The 22,132-nt window shown below is 47.1% G+C and overlaps 1 protein-coding gene across 1 annotated transcript; it reads left to right on the top strand.

Moving 5' to 3' along the window:
* Positions 1 to 319: 319 nt before the first annotated feature.
* Positions 320 to 3,687, top strand: LOC120702439 (heavy metal-associated isoprenylated plant protein 7-like). Its single transcript, XM_039986239.1, has 5 exons — positions 320 to 561; positions 682 to 877; positions 1,913 to 2,130; positions 2,290 to 2,377; positions 2,835 to 3,687. Exons 1-5 carry the CDS (start codon positions 553 to 555, stop codon positions 3,281 to 3,283), a joined length of 960 nt encoding a protein of 319 aa, XP_039842173.1. The 5' UTR covers positions 320 to 552; the 3' UTR covers positions 3,284 to 3,687.
* Positions 3,688 to 22,132: the final 18,445 nt, after the last annotated feature.

Raw genomic sequence — 22,132 nt, 5'->3', positions numbered from 1 at the left:
ACCAGCTGTAATTTTTGCGCAACGTTCTAAAACTGCAGATGCCACATGAAAAGGCTGAAAACTGAATGGAACAACTAGACTTCAGTGCTTCAACAAAAGACAGAATTGCTGTTTCAGCCATGACCTGGACCCCGATGCAAAAACCTGTCCTTGCTCTCACATATTTCCAGTTCCACTCCACAAGAAAAAAAAAGAAGAGGAGGGCCAAATCCACAATTAAACAAATTAGTAGTACTAGCAGATGAGACGGGGGCACGGGGTGATTAGTCCCAACGCATTTTCCGTGCCGGCCGGGCCGCGGCCTGACCCCCACTGACCCGCCGCACCGTCGTCCCCGCAAGCTGCTGGCCCCCTTGCGGCGCGCGTTTTTTCAAGTAGCAGTCACAGCCCGGGCCATCCGAAAGTTACCCACAGCTCTCTCCCAACGGGCGCAGGAACCCAAGAGCCGGAGCCACCACTCACCTCTTCATCACCAGAGGCGTGACTGACTGACTGACCGAGTGCGTTGAGAGCGGAGAGCAGAGGGGACGCACAGCCATAGCGAGGAGAGGCATGGGCGAGGTAATGCCTGCGGCCGCTTGGTTGCAATGCTCTGGTTCTCTTAGGGAGAAGAGTTGGGGGGGGGGGGGGGGGGGGGGGAGAGATCTTGATGTGTGCGGTTGTGTTTGCGTGGTGGTGCAGGAGGAGAAGGCGAAGGAGGCGGCGGCGGCCCCGGCCGATACAGGCAAGGAGGCGGAGGGCAAGAAGGGCGAGGGGGGAGGAGGGGAGGAGAAGAAGGAGGACGCCCCGCCGCCGCCGGAGGAGGTGGTGATGCGGGTCTTCATGCACTGCGAGGGGTGCGCGCGCAAGGTCAAGAAGATCCTCAGGGGATTTGATGGTAATGGATTTAGCTCTTCTCTTCTCCGCCGTACTATTGTGCCGTTGTGTTCTGGTTATACTTTTGTTTTTTGAACAGGGAGTGTTCTCGGTATACTATATGTTTGTTGGATTCTTTTCTCTTCCAAGTTCTTTAGCAGGACATTGACCTTTTAGCTTGTTCTTCGTTCATGGTTACGAAAATGATGTCGAAATCTGCAAAAACAAATTTGATTGGGGTTGTTTGTCACCTGTTTTTTTTTTTTTGAAACCGGTTGCATTTTTTGAATTGCGGGGTGATTTCTTCCAGCACTTTTGGAAAAAGCAAAGCTTTGTAGTGCGTCTGGTCATTTGAATTTGTTTGCTGTATATCGCTTTAAAGGAACGCTTAAGGTGCTATGCGGCTCTTTCACAAGGCCAGTTTGAATTTTTTGTCTTTTTTTTGGGTCTGCGGCTCTTTTTTTTCTTTGTAGTTGTGCATCAAATTTCATATTCAGCGAAGGAGTCCAGTTGTTTTCATATGATTTTTATTACTTTGCCTTTGTGGTTCAAAGATTGAAATCAAAATTTGGGGTGCTTGATCCTGAGCAGTTTTGTAAGCTAAACCATGTGGGTGTTTTAGTTACATTTGAAAAGGTTAGGTGAACAAATGCTTGCTTCGAGAAGACCGCTCTGAGTCGCATGTGTATCCTGTGTTAGTAATGAAACAATTTAGATCCCAGCAACCTACGCCCAATAAGCTATCCCACGATGCAAACCACTGCCTCTAGTGTATATCTCTTTGTGCAGCATATATTCAATAGAAGTTCACGTTGTTGCCTTAAGAAAAATTGAATTGCTCTGTCATCAGATGATAGATTATGGTGAAGATTCCGGATCTTTCGTAAATTTGACCAATTACTGTATTCTCAACTCGGAAACTAAAGTTCATGAGTTTCTCTGAAATATAAGCAGTCTCCATGTGTGATTGTTCCACAATTGTGTATTTCCTCACCGGCAAATGTGTGAGTTCATCAATTGAGCGTCAGAGTCTGAACACTAGTCTTGTGACATGCAGGTGTGGAAGATGTGAACGCAGATTCAAAGGCACACAAGGTGGTCGTGAAGGGGAAGAAAGCAGCTGCTGACCCAATGAAGGTGGTGGAGCGAGTGCAGAAGAAGACCGGACGCAAGGTTGAGCTTCTCTCACCAATGCCACCGGCAGAGAAGGAGAAGAAGGAAGAGGAGAAAAAGGAAGAACCTGAGCCACCTAAACCCGAGGAGAAGAAAGAGGAGGTGAATTATCCTTACCTAGATAGTTCTGGAACACACTGGCATTGGCATTTTTACTTCCAGTTTGGTGTAGCATCAATTTTGCTTGCACTGTGTGTGTGTGTACTGTTTTTTGTTCTATGATTTGGAACTAAGACATTGATGTTTTGTTTTGTAACAAAGCCTACGGTGCTTGCTGTGGTGCTCAAGGTTCATATGCATTGTGAGGCCTGTGCACAATTGATCAAAAAGAAAATCCTCAAGATGAAAGGTACAAATTTGTTGCCACATGTTCCTCAATGGTCTATCACAGATGTAGCTTTCTGTTAGTTCACAAAAGTCTTGTTTGTGATGGATGATATTTTATATTTTAGCAAGGTTACAATATCATGATTGTACCAACCAAGGATGATAGTCTGCCTGTGAAAACCTGATAACTGTTGTTGCAATTTGTGCTTGATACGGGATATGATCCGTTTTCTTCCCTTGTATATTTTTTTTCTACTGAGAGCTACACTGAACATGGGTCACTTGTAAAAACGTTCAAAAATTATAAAAAAAAAGATTTACTTCTTTAAGTTTACCAAGCAACACTAATTATTAATAGTAAATTATCTTTACATTAAAACAGTGCAAATTATGTTTTATATGGTATGTTGACAGCTATTTCAGTATAATATGGGACATTATCAAGTAATATCCCAAATAATTTGCATGCTGTTCTGCAGGAGTGCAATCTGTAGAGGCAGACTTGAAGGCTTCTCAAGTCACTGTGAAGGGTGTCTTCGAGGAGGCCAAGCTAGCTGATTATGTGCATAGGCGCACAGGCAAGCACGCCACAATTGTCAAGTTTGAGCCGGTTGCAGCTGAGAGTGCTGGTGATGGTAATGCCAAAGACGATAAGAAGGCAGCAGAAGGCGGTGAGGAGAAGAAGGATGATGGCAAGGAGGAAAAGAAGGACGGTGGAGATGCTGGTGGGGATGGGAAAGATGCAGATAAACACAAGGATGGTGGCAATGCTGGTGAAGGTGAAGAAAAAGATAAGGACCCAGCCGCCATGGCTCACCTGTATATGCACTACCCCAGATTCAACCATCAGAGCGGATACGGCTACGCCTACCAGTACCCACCTCAGCTCTTCAGCGACGAGAACCCGAATGCCTGCTCTTTGATGTGAGAAGGCCAGGACCATGTGATCCTAAGCGCGAAAAATAAAGGGGATTTAGCTATCCCCTGATTTTGGAGGCGTGTTGCAGGTACAGCCCTCGAGGGTGACTAATATTGGCAGCTTCAGGAAATTAGTGGGCCGAGCTATTTTGGCTGCAAGTCTAAACTTTTCCTTCTCTCTTTGGTTGAACTTTTGTCTGGTACAAAGTAAACTCTGGGTTGATTATGGACACTATGTTATGTAAGTTAATGGCTCGTAGGTTTTTGTGCTGTACCTTTTGACCCTGGCCTTTTTCCTTTTTGTAAATAAATGTATTATATATGCTAGTTTTGATATAGGTTGTTGCTACTCTGTAGTCTGTTGTCAGGAATAGATGTGGACTTCCTCAGTTAATTTATATTTTCTTTGTGAAACTGTCGGTTAATATTGCTAGCGCTGTCGTAAAATCCAAATTTTTAGTTTTATCCTGATTAACTACATCTTTTTTATTAAGGAGCATAATGTGGGTTTATCTTCTTGCCTCCTCGTTTTAGTCTGCCCTAATTCAGTGGAGTTTTTCAACTGTGGAGCCACTTGTCAGCATCATCACCCGGTAGGAAATGGCAGGTAACGTAACTTCTTCCTGTCTGTAAGCAGGAGAGATTCGTTGCGGAACTATGTGAAAATTTAACGGGTTGTCGCAATGATCTGTGATATCTACAATTCTGAAGCACCCCCCTGCTCAATTCTCTGTTCGGTGAAGTAGCATGAGCATAGTAGGAGGGATTAGAAGTTTGACGCCGGCCGCTGGTGCTGTGTGTGGCCAGGGTTCAAAGGTGCTCCAGCTCCTGGAGAGGAGTGCTTCTCATGTGCATATGGGTCCGTCCGTCCGTCCAGGGCACCATCATGGCTACAAGCATAGACAGAACCGGTCGATCCCTTTCACCCTTTTGTTGGACAAACAAAAGAAATAAAAAAAATCCAGATAGGTAGTAGCTTCATGCATGCTAGTAGCATCTCTGCTCAGACGACGACTGATGGATGGTCAGTCAGTCCCGGGCACCAGCCACGTGGGCTGTGTTTAGATGGGGAAAAGTTGGGAGAAAAAAGTCACATCGGTCACTATAGTGCACTGTAGTATTTTTCGTTTGTTTGTGATAAATATTATCCTACCATGACCTAACTAGGATCAAAAGATTCGTCTCGCAACGTACATCAAAACTATGTAATTAATTTTTTTATTTAACTACATTTAGTACTACATGCATGGGTCATTTGCTATATTTAATGTTTCGATGTGACAGGAGATGTGATGGAAAGTTTGGAAAATTTGGAAATTTTGTGGGAACTAAACACACCCGTGGGGCGTGGTTGCCGTAAACGGCTTCCCTCTGAACCCCGGCCGGAAAGCGGGCAGCTCTGCTGCCTGCAAACATCCGGCAGAAGCCCAGGCCTGCCGCTGTGGCGGTTTCGTTCTTTGCCCGGGCGGTGAAAGAGGGAGGGGGGCACGGAGCCATGGGGGATTGGAGAGGTAGGGAAGGGATGGCCTAACTGCAGTGACTTGTCGCTGCAGCCATGCCGATCCTGCCTGGTGTGGTGGTGGTGGCGGCGGCGAGCATCAGAAGAGTCTCGTGATCACCATCACCACCCGCCCGCTCACTCCACTGCTCCGCACTCAATGCGGCTATAGTGTGCCGTGCCGTGTCGACCACCGGCCGGAATTTACAGGGGCAGGCTGGAGTATCTCACTGTGAGTGGGTAGGAGGAGGTGAGATGATTCTATCCATTATTTGAGCTTTATTTGTATAGTCCAAATACACCTCCATAAGTGCAATTTTTAAAAAAAAAACAAATGCAGGAAAAAAGGGCCAAAACTTAAAAAGATGTGGTCAACTTGGCCCTCGAGGCGCGCTGTTTTGAAGGGTGGTCTCTTTTGATAAAAAAAGAGTTGAATAAGCCGCTCGTTCACATGGACGTAACAGCAGTGGGTTCTGCAAGCAATACCCTGGTCTACGCTACGCATGTGACAAGCTAGCCACGGGGTGGCAAGCAGGCTGGACCATCAGCTGGGGCAAGCAAAGCCAGCAAGCGCTGCTGGTCCATCATCTACTGACGACGACCAAACAGATGAACGAGTTGCGCAGTAGTACAGGCGCAACTGTGTACTAGGTGTGTTTGCAATTGCATGTAAACGTGAGGAGGCGTCTGATCCCCGTCCCGGCCCGTAGCAAATTAAAGCGCGTTCGATCATGGTGAACCTGGCTGTGGTTTACAGAAATTAATGATGCCCTTGTTGGTTTTATCTCATCTCGGTCAGGTAGCATCAGGACACGGCATCAGGTCAGGTCTATCTCTCGTGACCAGCCTGAGCGAGCTAGCAACCCATCATACCCCATTGCCATCATCCTGGACAGCGACAGCGGCCGAGAATGCTAAGCTATGTACCGGCGTGGCCGAGGATCGATGCTGCCGAGCGGCGATCCCCGGCCGGCCGGCCCTCGCGGCGGCCCTAGCCAGGTAGCTATAGCTTGCCGATCCAACTGATGGACCACGCAGCCAGCACAGCAGCGGTACAGGTACTCCGTACTCTGCCTCGCTCGCTCTTGTATGTATCGCCGTCACGTGTGGTCCGCGCGCGGGCCATCTCCAGTATTTGCAGCGCCCGTAAGATTGCCGAGGATTTACGTGTCGGGCCGGCAGGGTACATGTTGACACCGGAAATTGACACAATTCAAATTTGCTGGATAATCTGGACAAACCAATCAGAATGGTCAAATAAACAGATCAGACCGGTCAGATAACATCGATAAATTCTCAATTGGACTGTACCATTGTGTAGATCTAGTCGAGACGATTGAAATGCATATATAGAACGTCCATTTTAGAATCCGGATCAGATGTTATGGCTCCAGAAAGACAATCTAGGAAGGCTTGCATTTCAATCAGACTGGTTTAGAGGTGGTTAGACCCGTTGGATGACCGGTCAGACCGGTCTGAACAGCCCCATTCGAGCTAGAAGTTGTATTTTGACCTCCTCCCCACCCTATATTTATGAAGAACCACGGCCGATTGAGAGCAATCCAATCAAATCAATCTACTATGCATCGACTTTTTACCTTTAAACCCTAAATCTTTTCCAACCTCTCCATGTTATTCGTCTATTGATCTCCACAACCATAGGTGCGTGTTCTAAGGCTTGCTTGTCAACTTAGGGCAGCACGTCCGTGCGGTGTTCATGCCCCAACAAGGTTTCTTCCGGGCGAGAGCTTCGACGACCTTCGCTAGTTTGCTTATAAACTAGTCGTTCTTTATCAGGTAATAAGCACGTTGGTTATCTTTGCTGGTCTGCTCATAAATCTTGCCATCCTTCACCACGTAAGCGTGAAAGTTATCCTTCGAAATGACCCATTCCGGCAAAACTTTAGAAAACTGATCTGACCGATTTGCTCAACCGGTCTAATCGGTCTACACGGCCTCATTACCCTTCGGTCCATTTACGACCCGCACGCTCGAGTGCTCTCATATGTTGACCGAAATTTGCGTTAACAGATAATATAGTCTTTTTAATACCAACTCATCAGCTAGCTTTGTGCCGGGAAACTGAGTATACATGCGGCCCGTGAATGTATTATATTAATCACTTGTTTCGATCGGTGGCGTCCAATGATATAACATAGTCTTTTTAAATACAAATATAGATCCGCATTTTTTTTGTATACATGCACGTTCGCTCATCCCTTAGTGACAAACGTACATGTTGCCATCCATAATCCACAAAAACATAGCTAGACTGTGAATGCTTCTTGCTTAATTATTGGGGAAAGGTAATCCTCATCCGAGTGATTTCAAGGCTCTCCCCACTCGAATTTTCTTCTTCTCCATCTACACATCTCATTCTCCAATTCCAGCAAAATTAGGGTTTGGAGTTGCTGGGAGGGGGGGGTTGCTCACCGCGGGCCTTAGAAGGAGGGTCGACGGTGGTGGTGGGCGCGGGGGCGACACTCCCTAATTATTTTGCAGATAACCAATCCTCATCCTTAAACCACAGTTATGATCAGCGGTTTAATTAGTGTTGGGGACACCATCTTTGGCCGCCGACCGAAGGCCTGCGAACCCGGCAAGGAAGCGATGGACACGAAGTGCAAGCCGTCAAAGGCCATGTCTTCTCTGGTCTTCGCGTGAATAGCGAAGACATGCTCGAATGAAGGTGGTTTTTGAAGAGTCGCGAAGACCCCACATAGGAGAGCTCGAGGAGCGCCGAAGCCAAGCCTCGGGAGTGGCCTCGGCGGGATGGCGAAGAATCGGGCTCCCCGGTGATGACGTCCGAGGGAGGTCCCACAAAGCAGATAGAGGGTCTAGCTGTAAACCGCTACGTGATGTAAAAATGCGGGTCTGTCCTGGAAATATTCCAAGAATCTGGTCGTTGGAGGGTATTACGGTGTAAATTACGGGGATTGGTAGGTGAACCGTCACCTATAAATACTCGTACCTCTGTACATTGGGGGAACACATTGAATAGAGAGAGAATTCTGGACGGTTGTCCGAAGCTTACATGTCCGCCTGCGTTTGCCCTCTTCGCATTGTGCGCGCTTTCTTACTGTTGTAGTCTTCGTCCCTCCCGGAGACACTATCCACCAACAATTAGGTTACACATTGATGAGTGCCGCCTGCATTCATCAAAATTATGATGTTGTCAAACTGAATTACGTGGACATTTAATTGCCAATGCCACTAGGGGTTCCTGGCAACTGGCATGCCACAGTGGCAACCTACCACGGAATAAAATTGGGGCGGATCCAACGTGGGGGGTGGGGGGGGGGCGAGGGATCTCTCCTTGAAAATTTTATACCATGGATGCATGGAAAGGTAGAGTTTGAGGGTTGAAGAAGGTGATTTCACGGTTTTGGTATATGACTAGACCCAATATGAAGTAGCACAATTTGGCCTAGCTCTACAATTGAGCACAATGCTCAGCCCCCCTATAACATTTTTCTGGATCCGCCCATGTTGGGCAGTGGAGCGCTGCTGCATCGTAGTCGTACGCCGTGGCTGATAGGGCCGGAACAGGGGGCCGTGCTGCAGCACGGATCCAGACCAGTTCGTGCCATGTAAATCTCTATAGTAATTTTTTTTTGCGGAGAAAGGATGCAGTATATTAAAAAAAGTGGTCGCACAGTACACCCTTACTTGCACAAAGGCCCCTAAAGGTTAGGCAAATTACAAAAAAGCCCCTGGTAACAGTGCCGTCTTCCTCCTTCATCAGGATACGCTGGAGGCCATCATCCCCTCGCCGAGGAAGTCGCTGCAGCTGCAAACCACTCGCCAGCTGCATTTACCTTAAATTTAATCAAACTAGCACTTGTTCATTGGTTTAGCCCGGGTTGAGGGCATTCCTAGCTCCGCCCCTGATGGCAGAGGAATAGTTTCAATTTAAACTGCAAGATCGAATTTACAGGCAGAGGCAGTATACGTGGAGGGATAGATTTTATTGTTGTGGTTGGGAGATTTTACGCACTGTTCTGAACGTCGTGCTCGCCGGGATCGATCGATCGATCGGTACCGGCGGTATGATGACGGTGATGACGACGACGCTGCCGGCCGGATCGCACGGGAGGCTGCTGTCTGAACGTGAATGGCGCCACGGCGGCTGTCCTATCGTCTGAACCCTGCAGGCGCGCGCGTACGAACGAATTTTGTTTGCCCCCGCGTTGCGTTGCGCGCTCAGCTGGACAGGATGGTCCTGCAGGCTCCCCGTGTAGATGCAGATCGATGCATGTTGCTAGCTTAGCTCAATGCCCGCGAGCCGCCGAGCCGGCGGTGGCCCGGCCGCGCCGCACCGCAGCCAGCGGCATACGTAGAAATCATAAAGGACGCCGTTTGGGAATTTTTACTAATGATGACGAGATCCTTTCTGCAGCCGCTGACTGGTCCGCGTGCTACGCGCACGTGAGTGTTAACAACAGCTAAGTGGTGGGGGTGCGCCGATCATAGTATTGCTTATCTTTGCGGTCTCCCAATTATTTGCTCATCATACTTTGACACAATACTAATACTAATATACGTGCTTTGCTTATTTTTGTCCTGTTTTCATACATTTCAATTAGTTATTACCGTTTACTCTATATGCCTTTTTATCCTCGTTAATAGTTTTTCAAAGTTTTGCATCGCACGTTCATGTGTGCAGTGTGCTTAACATACGTCTGGTTCAAATATTAGCTTCAACGTTATTTTCAATCTGAAAATAGATATACTTATTGCTTTATACATACATGTATATTATATATACGTGGTTTGCATTGTGATATATATGCACCGTGAATTATAACTTGATGAGTCACTGGCGGATCAAGGATTTTAACACAGGGTATGTATGCCGCACAACTACTACCATATACAATTCGGTATAATTCATGGAATGGTTCGATAAGCAATCATAAATTCATCTATCAATTTGATATACACAAATATAAAATAACTAAAAGTATAATAATAATAATATAGGTCTTATAACATCTTAAATAATATTGTTGCACATTTTAAAAAAAGGAGATGTAATTTCTTCACTCCTTTTTATAATTCTACCAACTCGTGTAATAAAATGAATTGAGACATGACTTTATTGACTAGGAACAAACTAAATTTCAGTCATTTTAAAAATACCCTCACATGACTAAGGAACACAATTCATGACAAGATACTTGCAGTTCTCGATCTCACATCGTATTTAAATGGCACACTCATATTAATTGTAACCTAATAATTCCAATTTACATGATATAAGATGACAAGATATCTTTCCCAAAAAAAGATGACTAGCTTTTACATAATAGCAGATATGAGTAGGTGTACAAATCCAGAGGGCTACTTTAGACTTTCATGATACTAGATTTTACATAATGGCAAAGCTAGGAGGTTATTTTTAAACTATTTTCATAATAATAGAGATCAATATTTTAAAGAAAGCATAATAATCTAATGGCTATTATTACCAACAATGGTTTGACTCTACTAAATTTGAGGTTGGATGCTTCTGATTTTTTTGGGATTTTTTGGAATTTATCTATTTTTCTAGCACACTTGGTGAGGAAAATGATCCTACCTTCAATTAGTAATAGCAATATCTACAAAGAAAAAAGATGGCATGTATAACTTTTACATTAGTACCCCATTCTCTTGCCAAATGTGCTAGCTGCTCGTTAAACTGCATGCCATCAGAATCCAGTCTGAGTTTTTTTTCTTTCATTTTTCTTCGTTTCATGAATAGATTCTTTAATTTTCAACAGTGAAAAATGATGATCAACCTCATTGCCTCGCATGCAAACTTGGTGTGGCTGGATTCAATCAACGAGGCACCATTTTTTGATGTAGCCACTTACGTCAAGCAGCACATCATTACTGAATTACCAGTCTAAACAACCGCCAAAGCAACTGTCACGGACGTCCTGTGTAATGAAACACTCCCATTTGTACTAGATGGTAATGGATCATGGTCCTAGTGGTCACATCAAAGCCCAATTTGATTTTTTTAATTCTTTACCTCGCTTTTTTACAGCTGATTTTTAAATCATTTAGATCAAATTTGACGACCCTTTGCCATCCTTGTTGCAGGTAGGGCCGATCGAAGTTAGGGTGAACCTCCTGCTGAGCCGAGCGAATCATGATCTGCATTGAAAGGCGCAGCCACAGAGACCCAGAAAGTATTTTGGCCCAGGTGAGCAGCAACAGCGCGGCCCATGATTTGACTGGGGGGATCCCATCAGTTCAGAGCCTTTCTGAGAGTGAGGAGCTGAGACGGGCAGGGCCCGTGCGTGGCATGGCCGAGCTGGCTTTGCAAAAAGATGAGCAGATCGAGATTGGAAGATCTTGCTGAATTGATGGCCACTTGGCGTGAATGATTGTTTCAGGAACGTCCTCCGTTGAGCTACCATACAGACAACTAGTAAAAGCATTTTGCTTATCTGTTTGAACAAATCAAATAGACCAATCCTTTTCTCATTTCCCTATCGTGCTCTGTCGCTAGCTGTCTTGATCGATCATGAATTCATGATAGATAGGACGATGCTATATTCAACGGTTGAATACAAAGGATGTGATGTGAATGCGATTCTTAGCAACACACGATGGGAAATTGACGAATGAGATTGCGTCGTCTTTCTCTGGTCATGTGCTGTTCTTCCTGCTGATGATCGTCTTCGTTCCCGGTGTTCCACCAATCTCACGTTCTCTATCGGCATAGCTGGTGGCGTAGCCGGTGCACCCGGAGGTCCACCACCATCACTGGGCCAGCCGAAGAAAACCTTGTTAATATATAATCTAGTCCGAAATCATGGCAACCCAAGGATAATGTCCATGTTTTGAGTCGCCTAGACTATAGGAGTTGTGTTATAAATGAAAGGGATAAGGCACGTAAACTTGGAGATAAAAGAGAAATTGAGCATAGGTAAGCACCCACACCCCAGAAATTGCTCTGCTTGGCTCATACAAAAAAAATGTACGAGTTACACTCATGAATTTGACCTATCCTAATAGAACTGAAACCCAAATCAAGGTAAATTTTTTACAACTGGAGAACATGACATAAGATCATAACTCGTATCAGTTTTCCAACTTGATTCAGGATGCCAAGCACTAGAGCCTCCAGAACCATGGGCATGGGCGCCAGCGAACACGAGCTGTGACGAGCAAGTCAGTCCGCGCGCACCAGGACCCATTGCGTGATTCTCTGAAAGATTTTCATGCTTCAGTAGTTCAGACCTCCAGCATACTTACTTATTTATTCTGTAAAAAGGGACCTTGAAGTTGATCGAAGTGCTCATATGACGTTAATATGCCCTTGGACCTCCTAAGGGCGCCTAAGCTAATGCCTGAATGTACCACCAGAAGTGCCTCTTTACATGCATGCAAGTGAATGAATAATATTCATGTGTCCAGTTCCTTTTAAATTATTCAATTGAAACACATGGAGTGTTACCACATAAAAGTAGAAGTTCACCTAACATAGTACCACTAGCCACTCACTAAGGAAACTAACATCTCCGTGCAAACTATGGAAACTTCATTGGTGCAAACCAACCCCTTCGTGCAAACTAACAAAGGAGTTGGTTTGCACCTGATATTGTAATGACCCGGCCCGGAATAACGGCTAAGATCTAGCCTACACGTTGAGTAAACCACACCTGCTAAATAACTCTCTTGCGTTTTCGTCCTCGCTTCGCGCAAAAAAATCATTCTGGAATTAACTAACTCCCCCTGGGCTGGTATTTAAGTTGGTCTGCACTCCTTTCCCTTGTCAGTATGGGACTTAAACTCTGACGCTACAGTATTTTTTTGCGATGCTACAATAACTGCCCATGGGCTGTTACATATACGTTGCCAGTCACCAAAGGCGCGCCAGAATTCTAGTTCCTTCTGGGCAGCATGAGCAAATGTTTTTGCTCTCTGTCTCTCTCTCCTATGCTCCGGCCACCGCCGTACCGCCGCCTAGTGCGGTCGTCGAGCACCCCCGGCCCCGTTCGGTGGTGGGCGCCGCGGCCGCCGCCATCGTCGTTGAAGAAGGGAGGAGGACGTCCGACGATTCGGGCCTTGCTGAAACGAACCCTTAAAACGAGCCCAGCCCATAACGGCCAGGCGTTGGACGGTTGGAGCGCGAAAATCGCTACTCGCCCTACCCGTGAGAAGCAAAAACGCAGGAAAAAAAAAACAGCACCGAATTAATTGATCGGTATATTACTGACGGTATTTGCACAAAAACATATATAATGAGAATAATCAAAGCTTTTATTTGATCTTTGAAAGATCAAGAACATCCAGATACTCCCTGGGTGACGCCACGCACTGCTAGCACGATCAGCCTGGCGGATTCGTAGGACACATCTCTTGTTACGGGACTCACGGGTACCAGATAAATGCCACCGCTGCTGGACAGACAGCTTTGGTAACCTAGCGCTAGGATACATGCAAGTAGGAGCGAGCTAGGCTAGGCTAGGCTAGGCTACGATTATTTTCTTGAGCTCTCAGTCTCAGCACGGTGGGCCGCCAGCCGGCGTACGGAGCATAGCTAGTCTTTGCGGCCGCACCGCAGCCTGGCCTCGATCAAATTCTGTAGCTTCGTGCGCGGGGCGGCACGGCGGCGCGGGGCCGAGGAGGAGCCTGCTGCACATCGGGCGTTCCGGGGTCCGCCGCCGCCGGGGCTGGTCCCCTCGTCGGGCGCCGCCGCGGTGGTGAAGGTGAAGGACAGGTCGATCCGTCCAGAAGCTGGCCTGCCGGTGCGAGCCGACGAGGAGGAGCTCTTGACGATCTTGATCTCTATCTTGTCGACCATGTCCGACGGGTCGCCCACGGTGCCGCAGCCGCCAGGACGCTCCAGCACGCCGACCAAAGATCTCTGTACGCTGTGCGCTCCTCGCTGATGGATGCCTGGATCGGGGGCCCAAGCCTGCCTGTCTTATAGCGCGCCGGGCACGAGGGGCGCGCGGGGCGCTGCCACCAGCCGCTGCAAGCAAAGTATCTTTGTGGGCGCCGCGCGGAAACCGGGGCTGCGCGGCGCCGGCGTCACCGGGTGCGGAGGGAGCGGTTCCGGAAAGGCGCTGAAACGGCTGGCGTTACCCTCGTTCCCCGCGCCAGCCAGCGACCGGCCGCGCGCCGCGACAGCCGCGGCGAGGGGAGGCTTCGGCACGGTGCATGCCCCGCGCGGCGCGGCCTTGTGTGCGTCAGCAGTGACCTGTGTGCGCGCGGATCGGCGCGGCGGGATCCCGGGAGGTGGTTCGGAGGGCTGGGAGGATCATGAGCGTTCTTGGCTTGGCTAGAAGGATGTGGATGGAGGTGCCATTGATGATGTGGAACAGTGGAAGCCTAGATTGGATGTCTTTTTTGGAAAAAAATAAAAAATCCTTTAGAACATGATTTATCAGCGAAATAGAGTCCCAGTAGAACAAAGGGTCGGCGGTGATGGCGATGCGGGCATCCCTTCTCCATGGTAGAGAAGGAAATTGTAGTCATGGTGGCTCCAATAGGTGGTGATTATGTGCGAAAATGATATATATGTGAAGGCACAAGGTCAAGTGCTATGTGATTGTAGGAGCAGTGCGCCGCTTGAAGCGTGTTTGCCGGCATGGGATAGAGAAGAAGGGAGAGATAACGATGCGGCGGAGGTGGGGGTGATTGTGTGCTTTTATAGGCAGCTCATATATAGGTCTCACACGTTACGCATTGCACACCATCTTAAATAGTTTAGAGGTTTATGTCATTGCTTACATCGTCAATACTATATTTATGTGCAACCCAAATTATATTTCTTCACTTGGCACGGTAAACAGCTTTGAGCAATTTCTTTCTAAAACCTCATACTAGTCCTTAATCAGCACGCTTTATTTAGGACTTGGGTTAGGTGTGTGTAAAGCTGAACGAATAACTCGTGACTCGTTAACTCTCTCAACTCGGCTTATTAATATCTCCACTCGGCTCGGCTCGGCTCGTCGAAAAACGCATGTCACCAAGCCAAGCCAAGTCAAAATTTTAGCTCACTATTTCAACGAGCTAGCTCGCGAGCCAAAACGAGCCAAGCTAGAAGCCAAAAGTCCAAGAGCTGCCCAACACTCGGCCCATACTCTCAGCCCAATCCACCCTTTAACTAAAATGCTTCTGTTCCTCAAAAAAAAAAACTAAAATGCTTCTAAAACCATAGCTCGAATCTGCCAACTCCCTGCCGATTCCCACGGATACCCCGTCTCAGCGACTCCTCCCGAGTACCCGAGGGGTCGAGACCCTGACGACACCCATCCCTGCCGACTCCCATCTCCGCCGGCCACCCGACCCCGAGTCGCCAACCCTCCGCCAGTCCGCCCCTCCAGTACTCCCTGGCGGGCAGGCGGCACCGCGGCCCGTCGGCGGCCAGCACCCTGCCCTGGCCCCTGGGTCATGCGCGGCGGGGCGGTGGTTAGCTCCCTGCCTTGTGTCACGGCCTACTCTGCGTGCGGCACGCCGCCCCAGCCCCAGCTCCAATTTGCGTCTACAGCCTTGGTCCCAAGCTCCCTGCGGCTTGCTCATTTTTTTTTTCAAGCTGACTCGCGAGGTAAACTTGGAAGTTTACAAGAACTGGGTCATCCCTCACATTAGCATCCCAGTATATAAGAATAAAGTAGGTCATCCCAGTCCCAGTGCTGTTAACTTGGAAGTTTCAGATATACGCCACTGATAATAACGTTATTTGTTCTGAAAATATGCCATTAGCTGTATGCGAGCAACAGGCGGACAACGGCGCCACGTAGATAGCGTGGGTAGCTAGTCTTTGTTAGTTTTTATATTTTTGTGGATAGTGACATTGTAATTCGTTTTTCAAATGGCTCAAACTGTGTGTCATCTATATTTTCTACATCAACATGAATTTAGGAGAAAAATAGAATTTTTGTTCATTATTTACATGGAATTTTAATTTTTTTAATTCTTTTCCAAATTCATGCAAAATATATTTTTTATTTTTATTGTTAAGTTAACTTATATATTAATCATATTTAACAATCTTTTTGGATTAACCTAAACCATTAGATGATTATAGAAATTAATTATTAATATTTTTCTATTAGCTTTGAGATTGCAACTCATACGTTTGAATGTAGCTTAAATAAATTTATTCTTTATGGACTATTCGCATATGTCCTTTCGCTTCCCAACTCAAAAGGAATCAAATTATCTATTATCATTATCAGGGGCCAAGCTAGCCGAAAATCCCACCGGGGACTGCAGTGTTGGATAACGGGGTCATCTACCACGGTGTACAGTTGTTTTCTATAGGAAATGCTGAAATTCATCGGGGTCTGACGACCCCAATTCTAAAGGGCAGCTCCGTCCCTGATCATAATTTTGTTACCATATCTAGTTCATTATTAATTATATATGACCCATACTTTTTATTTAACTATTTTTTTAAAATCTTATACAAATTAACTACTTTACTTTTAATTCTAGATTTAGATATTTGTTAATCATATTTAACATAAAATATTTAGTGAATTTATAATAGAGTTTTAACTTCAAATTTAGCCATTTATTAGCTGTATTTGACATATCCTATTCGTTATGCTTTTTTGTTCCTAATTTGCTTCTTAGCCACTATACAAATCAACTACTAATATTTGTATCTTTTGATTCTGAATTTATCTATTCATGAGTCGTACTTGATATAGACTCTTCAGTCAACTACTAATGTTTTACATTTTTTATTTTACATTTAAATATTTAGTAATCATATACAATATGTACTATTTTATCATGTGCTAATTTTTTCTTTTTTATTTCAAATTTAGCTATATTCTAATTGTATTTTTCATGGGCTCTTTGATTAAGTCCTACTTTTTATTTTCAAAATTCCAAATTTAGCTCATTGTTAATCGTCGGCAAGGACTCTTAATAATTAATCATATTTGATATGAACTCTATGAGTTAGTTTAAACTGCTAGATCTCTGTAAAGTTCAATGGCGTATATTATTCTCAATTTTAGATTAAAGTGCGAACTTTTAGACCCTATCGGCGACGTTGTGGCTTCTTTTAACACTTTGTTATTTAAATCTGTATTAATTTTTTAAATTCAAATTTAACTATTTATTATTTGTATTTAACACACCCTATTCATTAAGCTATTTTTTCTAATTTGCTTCTTAATCGCTATACAATCAACTACTAATATTTTTATTTTTTATGATTCATTACTCGTATTTGATTTGATATGGATTCTTAGGTCAACAGTTGATTTTTTAATATACTTTTAATTTCAAATTTCGCTATTTACTAATCATATCCAATATGTATTGTTTTATCATGTGTTAATTTTCTTATTTTGAATTTAGCTATTCCAATCATATTTGTCATGGACTCTTTGATCAAGTCCTAATTTTTTATTTTCTAAATTCTGAATTTAGTTAGATACTAATCGTATTCGGTAATGACTTAATTATCAATCGTGTTTGTTATGTACTTTATGAGTTATGAGTTAGTAGAGACCGTTAGATCATCATAAAATCCAACAGTGTATATATATTCTTCTTCTTTTTAGATTAACATGAGAATGTGTATAGATCATGTCAGAAAACGTAGTGGCTTCTTTTAATATTGTCTTATTAATATAATATAAATAGATAGATGTATAGCACATTGTTCCAAGTTAACCCGTGTCCAAATTAAACTAAACGCAGTGGCATATATCATAAATTTCCAGTTAACAGAACTTTTATTTTTCATACGACATCACAGAAACATACAGCATGTATAGAACGAGCTGCAGGAAATCGAATACTCATCTTGATGTCTCTTATGATGATTCTCTTGAAACCGGAGATGCGTCCCGAATAAGCCTGTGATTATATGGGCTCCACTTGTCTGTTACTAGAATATCACTCTTTTGTGGCAAATTTTTCTTCAAATATAATGTTAGGATTACATACAATATACAAATGTTGGAGGTAAAGCAGATTAAAGCTCCTCCTGTGCTGAACTTGGTACCTCGAATTGATAGCTAACAGAAAATCTTCCTTAGCTCAATTTAGTTTGAAATAATTATTAAAAGAATGGGAAATTGCCTAAAAAAAAAGAGAAAAAAGTTCTGTCGGTACCTCAGGACTGGGGTACCCCCTCTTACTATGTCAAGACTCGTGTAGTTATCCGTAACTGGGCCCTAAGGAGCTGAGCAGCCGGATCTCTGGGGTCCGGCTCCATCTCACCGGACCAACAGCCCCGGACCCGCTTCCCGCTCGGGACAGGTCCGGTGTCACCACGTGTCCTGGAGAAGAAAGCGCTCAGGGCCAAAAAGACCGGGGGCCCCGGACCCCCCACGGGGTCCCGGACCCCCATATACTATCCGGACCCCTCTCCGGGATGGAACAGACACCCCGCCTGGGGGGGGGGGTCCGAAGCCGCCACGTGTCTGCAGGCACAGGTACGCGTGTAGCCACCAAGCTCCCTCAGAAAGACTTGCCCACCTACCGCATTCAATGCGGGAGGCGTTAAGTGTGCTCTGCCACAGCAGAGCCCGAGGAGACTTTTGCCAGGCTGTGCTGTTAGTCGCGTGTTACCAAGGTGCACAGTACAACCGCTGGCACCACTCACGCCACGCGCGTTAGCCTGCTACGCCAGTTAGACATGATAATTCGGCGACGGAGTATCATAACGCCTATGCGGTAGACCCAACAGTCTATGCCGCAACCTACACTGCCTTAACGGGCGCCTCGCCGATGGGACAGGAGAAGACCTCCCTCGGTCAGGAAGTCTACAAGACGATGAAGCGTATCCGGCAAAAGATGCTCCATCACTGTAGCACCATTAGTGTCTATTTAGTATAGTATACATCCTTGTTGGGCCCACCTATCGGGGTCCAACGCCTATGTACGCGCCCTCCTTGCTCTATAAAAGGGGAGCGCCCGATAGAGAAGCCCTAAGGTCCAAAAAGGGGCCAAAGGCAGAGGATAGACTCATCCACCAACACAAGAGTAATACTACTCTCAAGTGGATGTAGGGTGTTATGCTCTGGCGGCCCGAACCACTCTAAATCCGTGTGTTCTTGCGTTCTTGCCCCGAAGCTAGATCGGCCTAATAGCTTAGCACTTCCCCGAGTACTCCCCCTCGGGGAATAGGCGGGTGCGTTCCGCCACCCGGCTGTGGGTACCCCCAAAAGCCCACGACATTTGGCGCCGTCCGTGGGGAAGATGCAGGCGTTGGCTAGATCTCCAAACTTCTAAGGCTGAGCTCATCCTCTGCAACGGCGGCGAGAAGATGAAGAGAGGCATGGAGGCACCTACGCCGCATGTCACTGCGCTGAGGCACCAGTGCCCTCGGTGCGGCGGCGCACGACAGCGGCACCTGCTGTGCGTCGCCACTGCAACGCCTTAGGTCTGGCACTGTGGTGCGCGGGGGCGACGCCAGTTGCGTGTCGCCCTACGCCATCCCAGTGTCGGCTCATGGTTTTCTCTCAAGCAACCGCCAGGGTTCCCCGGCGGCGGCGTGATGTCGGCTCAAGGCATTCTCTCAACACGAAGCCTGGAGCCAACCACTGTCGCCCGGAGGAAGTTGACCATTGACTCCTCCCTCCCCAGGACCGAGTCTCTCTCGGTGCTGCTGCAGACAGGACTCCGCCACCAAGCGTGGGGGCCCAACGTCAGCACCAAGGCCGAGCCGGCGAACGACCACCCTTCTACACGCTCCATGCTCATCCAAACGAGCACCCAGCTCGTGATGAGCGGTCATCGGGCCGGCTTCCGACGGCAGACGGCGACAGCTGGCAACGGCAGGGCCACTCCCATTCAAAGCCAAAGAATTTGTTCCCACGCTATCTGAGCGTGGGATAGTTCTTGTGCTGAGAAGAACCCTGCAAGCTCCCGAGGTGATGCTGGATGATGCTGAACAAGCACGTCCAGGGCGCCTTCGCCCCCAACGACTCAGAAGAGCCCCCAAGGTGCCAGCTCCACTACGGCCAGCAACGTGCACGCTTTACAGGGCGGCGACTGTAGGTTATCACTAGATAGGATTGAGTGTGTTTCTCTTTTGTAATGATTTGGTGCCTACGTGTGGTCCAGAGCGGTAAAGGTCCGCCCTTGTAAACCCGACCTCTGGCTTCATCGCACAAACAGGCGACACCAGCAAGTGGTCCAGAGCGGTAGAGGTCCGCCCTCGTAATCCCGACCTCTGATGTACACCACGAATCAAGCAATGAAGGAGATTTGCTTTCTTAGTCCTATCTTTACATTAACCTGATAGCACTTGTTCGTTCAGCTTGCATGTTTTCTTTCTTTCATACAGAGTCTTTTTCTTTTGTTGCTAACGATCCAATTTGAGTTGCTGGCTTGTGGTCAGGTGGGGATACCCCTTCTAGCTGGAAGGCAGTTCGGACCTCTAGGGACCTGCACAGGAGAAGTGGTGCCCATATCCTGGGGTAGAGAAGTTCTGCGTAGCTTAGACTGGTAATGTACCCTAAGCCTACGTACTTCACTGCCCTGTTATGAGTCCCCTAGTATCCGAGTCTGCTGTCCTTAGAGGTCCCGGGCTCCTTTCTAGTATAAGGCCTGGTTTCCTACACCTTGCTGCAAGGCCCGGTGACGTAATTCATGGGATCGTCAGCAATGCTCCAAGTCCACTTCGGTGGCCCGCTCCGGCGGAGACCGCTCGCCACAGTCGCTCCAAGTCCACTCCGGTGGCCCGCTCCGCGCGGAGACCGCTCGCCACGGTCGACTCAAGTCCACTTCGGTGGCCCGCTCCGGCGGAGACCGCTCGCCACGGTCGCTCCAAGTCCACTCCGGTGGCCCGCTCCGGCGGAGACCGCTCGCCACGGTCGCTCCAAGTCCACTCCGGTGGCCCGCTCCAGCGGAGACCGCTCGCCACGGTCGCCTGAAGCCGGGTCCGGGGAAGTAGTGCTTGCTCCTTGGTGAAAGCATCTAGGCCCCTAATTCGAGTTTTGGTAATTAATGACAACGGTTTGTGGATTAACGATTTCATTTGAGATAATGAGTATAGGTTGATCCACGGATGAAAGAGATTCGGTTGTGTACGTATGGAATTTTGGAGATGATGAGCAAAGCTCGGGCTCAAGGCAAAGGTATAAAATAGAGCCTTTGTATTTTACCAGTCACAAGGCGTTTAGTGGTTGAAAAGTGACCGGATTTATTGGATAGTTAGCCGTTCTATCAAGAGGGGTTGTGTACTCATGCTTGACGGGTCTTTAGTGCCATTTTGCTCAAAATGTCTAGTTGCATGCATGAGGGCTAACGGCATTTTGAAAAGATTTGAAATAGACTAAGTTCGAGAGCTCACTGAGTAACGGCGGACAGTCCGCACCTGAGGGGCGGACAGTCCGCGCCCGTTCCAGAGAGCTTGCAGAGGCTCTGGTGGGCTGGCGGACAGTCCAGCCCAGAGGGGCGGACAGTCCGCGATCGTTCCAGAGAGCTTGCAGAGGCTCTGGTGGGCTGGCGGACAGTCCGGCCCAGGTGGGCGGACGGTCCGCTACTGTATTTCATTTTTGTACCAGAAAGGGTGTCTCTCTGGTGTGGGCTTCAAAGTTAAACTGCGGACGGTCCGCTCCTGAGGCGCGGACGGTCCGCAGGCTAATCTCAAAGTTGTTCCAGAGACGATGTTAGTCTCTGGTGGGATTGGAACTCTTAACTGCGGACGGTCCGCCACTGGGGCGCGGACGGTCCGCCAGGGCTTAACGGCTAGTTCTGACATGCATTAAATGCACTCTGACTCACTGGTTTATAATGGCGGACAGTCCGGTTTTTGAACCGCGGACGGTCCGCGACTTCGCAGAAAAGAGTGTAACGGCTAGTTTTTGGAGGGATGTCTATATATACCCAATGCCCGGCCATTGGGTGACTCTCTTGGCCATTTGGATAGCATTCTTGACACATTAGAGCTAAGGCATTCCTCTCTCACACACACTTGCTTAGAGATTGCATTTTTAAGAGTGTGAGAGCTTCCTAGTGCATTGCATCAAGAGTTTGAGCTTTGTGGCATTAGGGAAACTTCAAGCAAGCATCATCAACTTGTTACTCTTGGGAGTTGCCGCTCCCTAGACGGCTTGGAGAAGTGGATTTCGTGGAGCACCTCCAAGGAGATTGTTGAGGAGCCCCGATTTCGGTTGTGAGAGGTCTTGTGCTCACCTCACCGGAGTGGTGAAGAGCAACTCTAGTGGAATCGAGGTGTGGAGCGGTTCCTTGATTCAAGCCGGCTCAAGATCAAGAGGTTCTTGATAGAGGAGCGGTTGATTCTTGGAATCCACCTCAACGTGGATTAGGGGTGACCGGCAAGTCATCGACACCACGGGATATATTCTTGTGTCAAGCTCGGTTACTACTCTTGCTCTATTTTATTCTTGTCTTTACTTTGAGCAATTTACTTTACTA

The sequence above is a fragment of the Panicum virgatum genome, chromosome 1K (genome assembly GCF_016808335.1).
Source record: "Panicum virgatum strain AP13 chromosome 1K, P.virgatum_v5, whole genome shotgun sequence".
Lineage (NCBI taxonomy): Eukaryota > Viridiplantae > Streptophyta > Magnoliopsida > Poales > Poaceae > Panicum > Panicum virgatum.
The sequence above is the reverse complement of the archived record's forward strand: the minus strand, read 5'-3'. Positions and strand labels throughout refer to the sequence as shown.

What these genes read in the sequence shown, in the direction of transcription:
- LOC120702439 (XM_039986239.1), top strand. An exon ending in CCGAGGAGAAGAAAGAGGAG is followed by an intron (nt 2,131 to 2,289) that starts GTGAATTATCCT and finishes TTTGTAACAAAG; the next exon opens with CCTACGGTGCTTGCTGTGGT. An exon ending in GAAAATCCTCAAGATGAAAG is followed by an intron (nt 2,378 to 2,834) that starts GTACAAATTTGT and finishes GCTGTTCTGCAG; the next exon opens with GAGTGCAATCTGTAGAGGCA.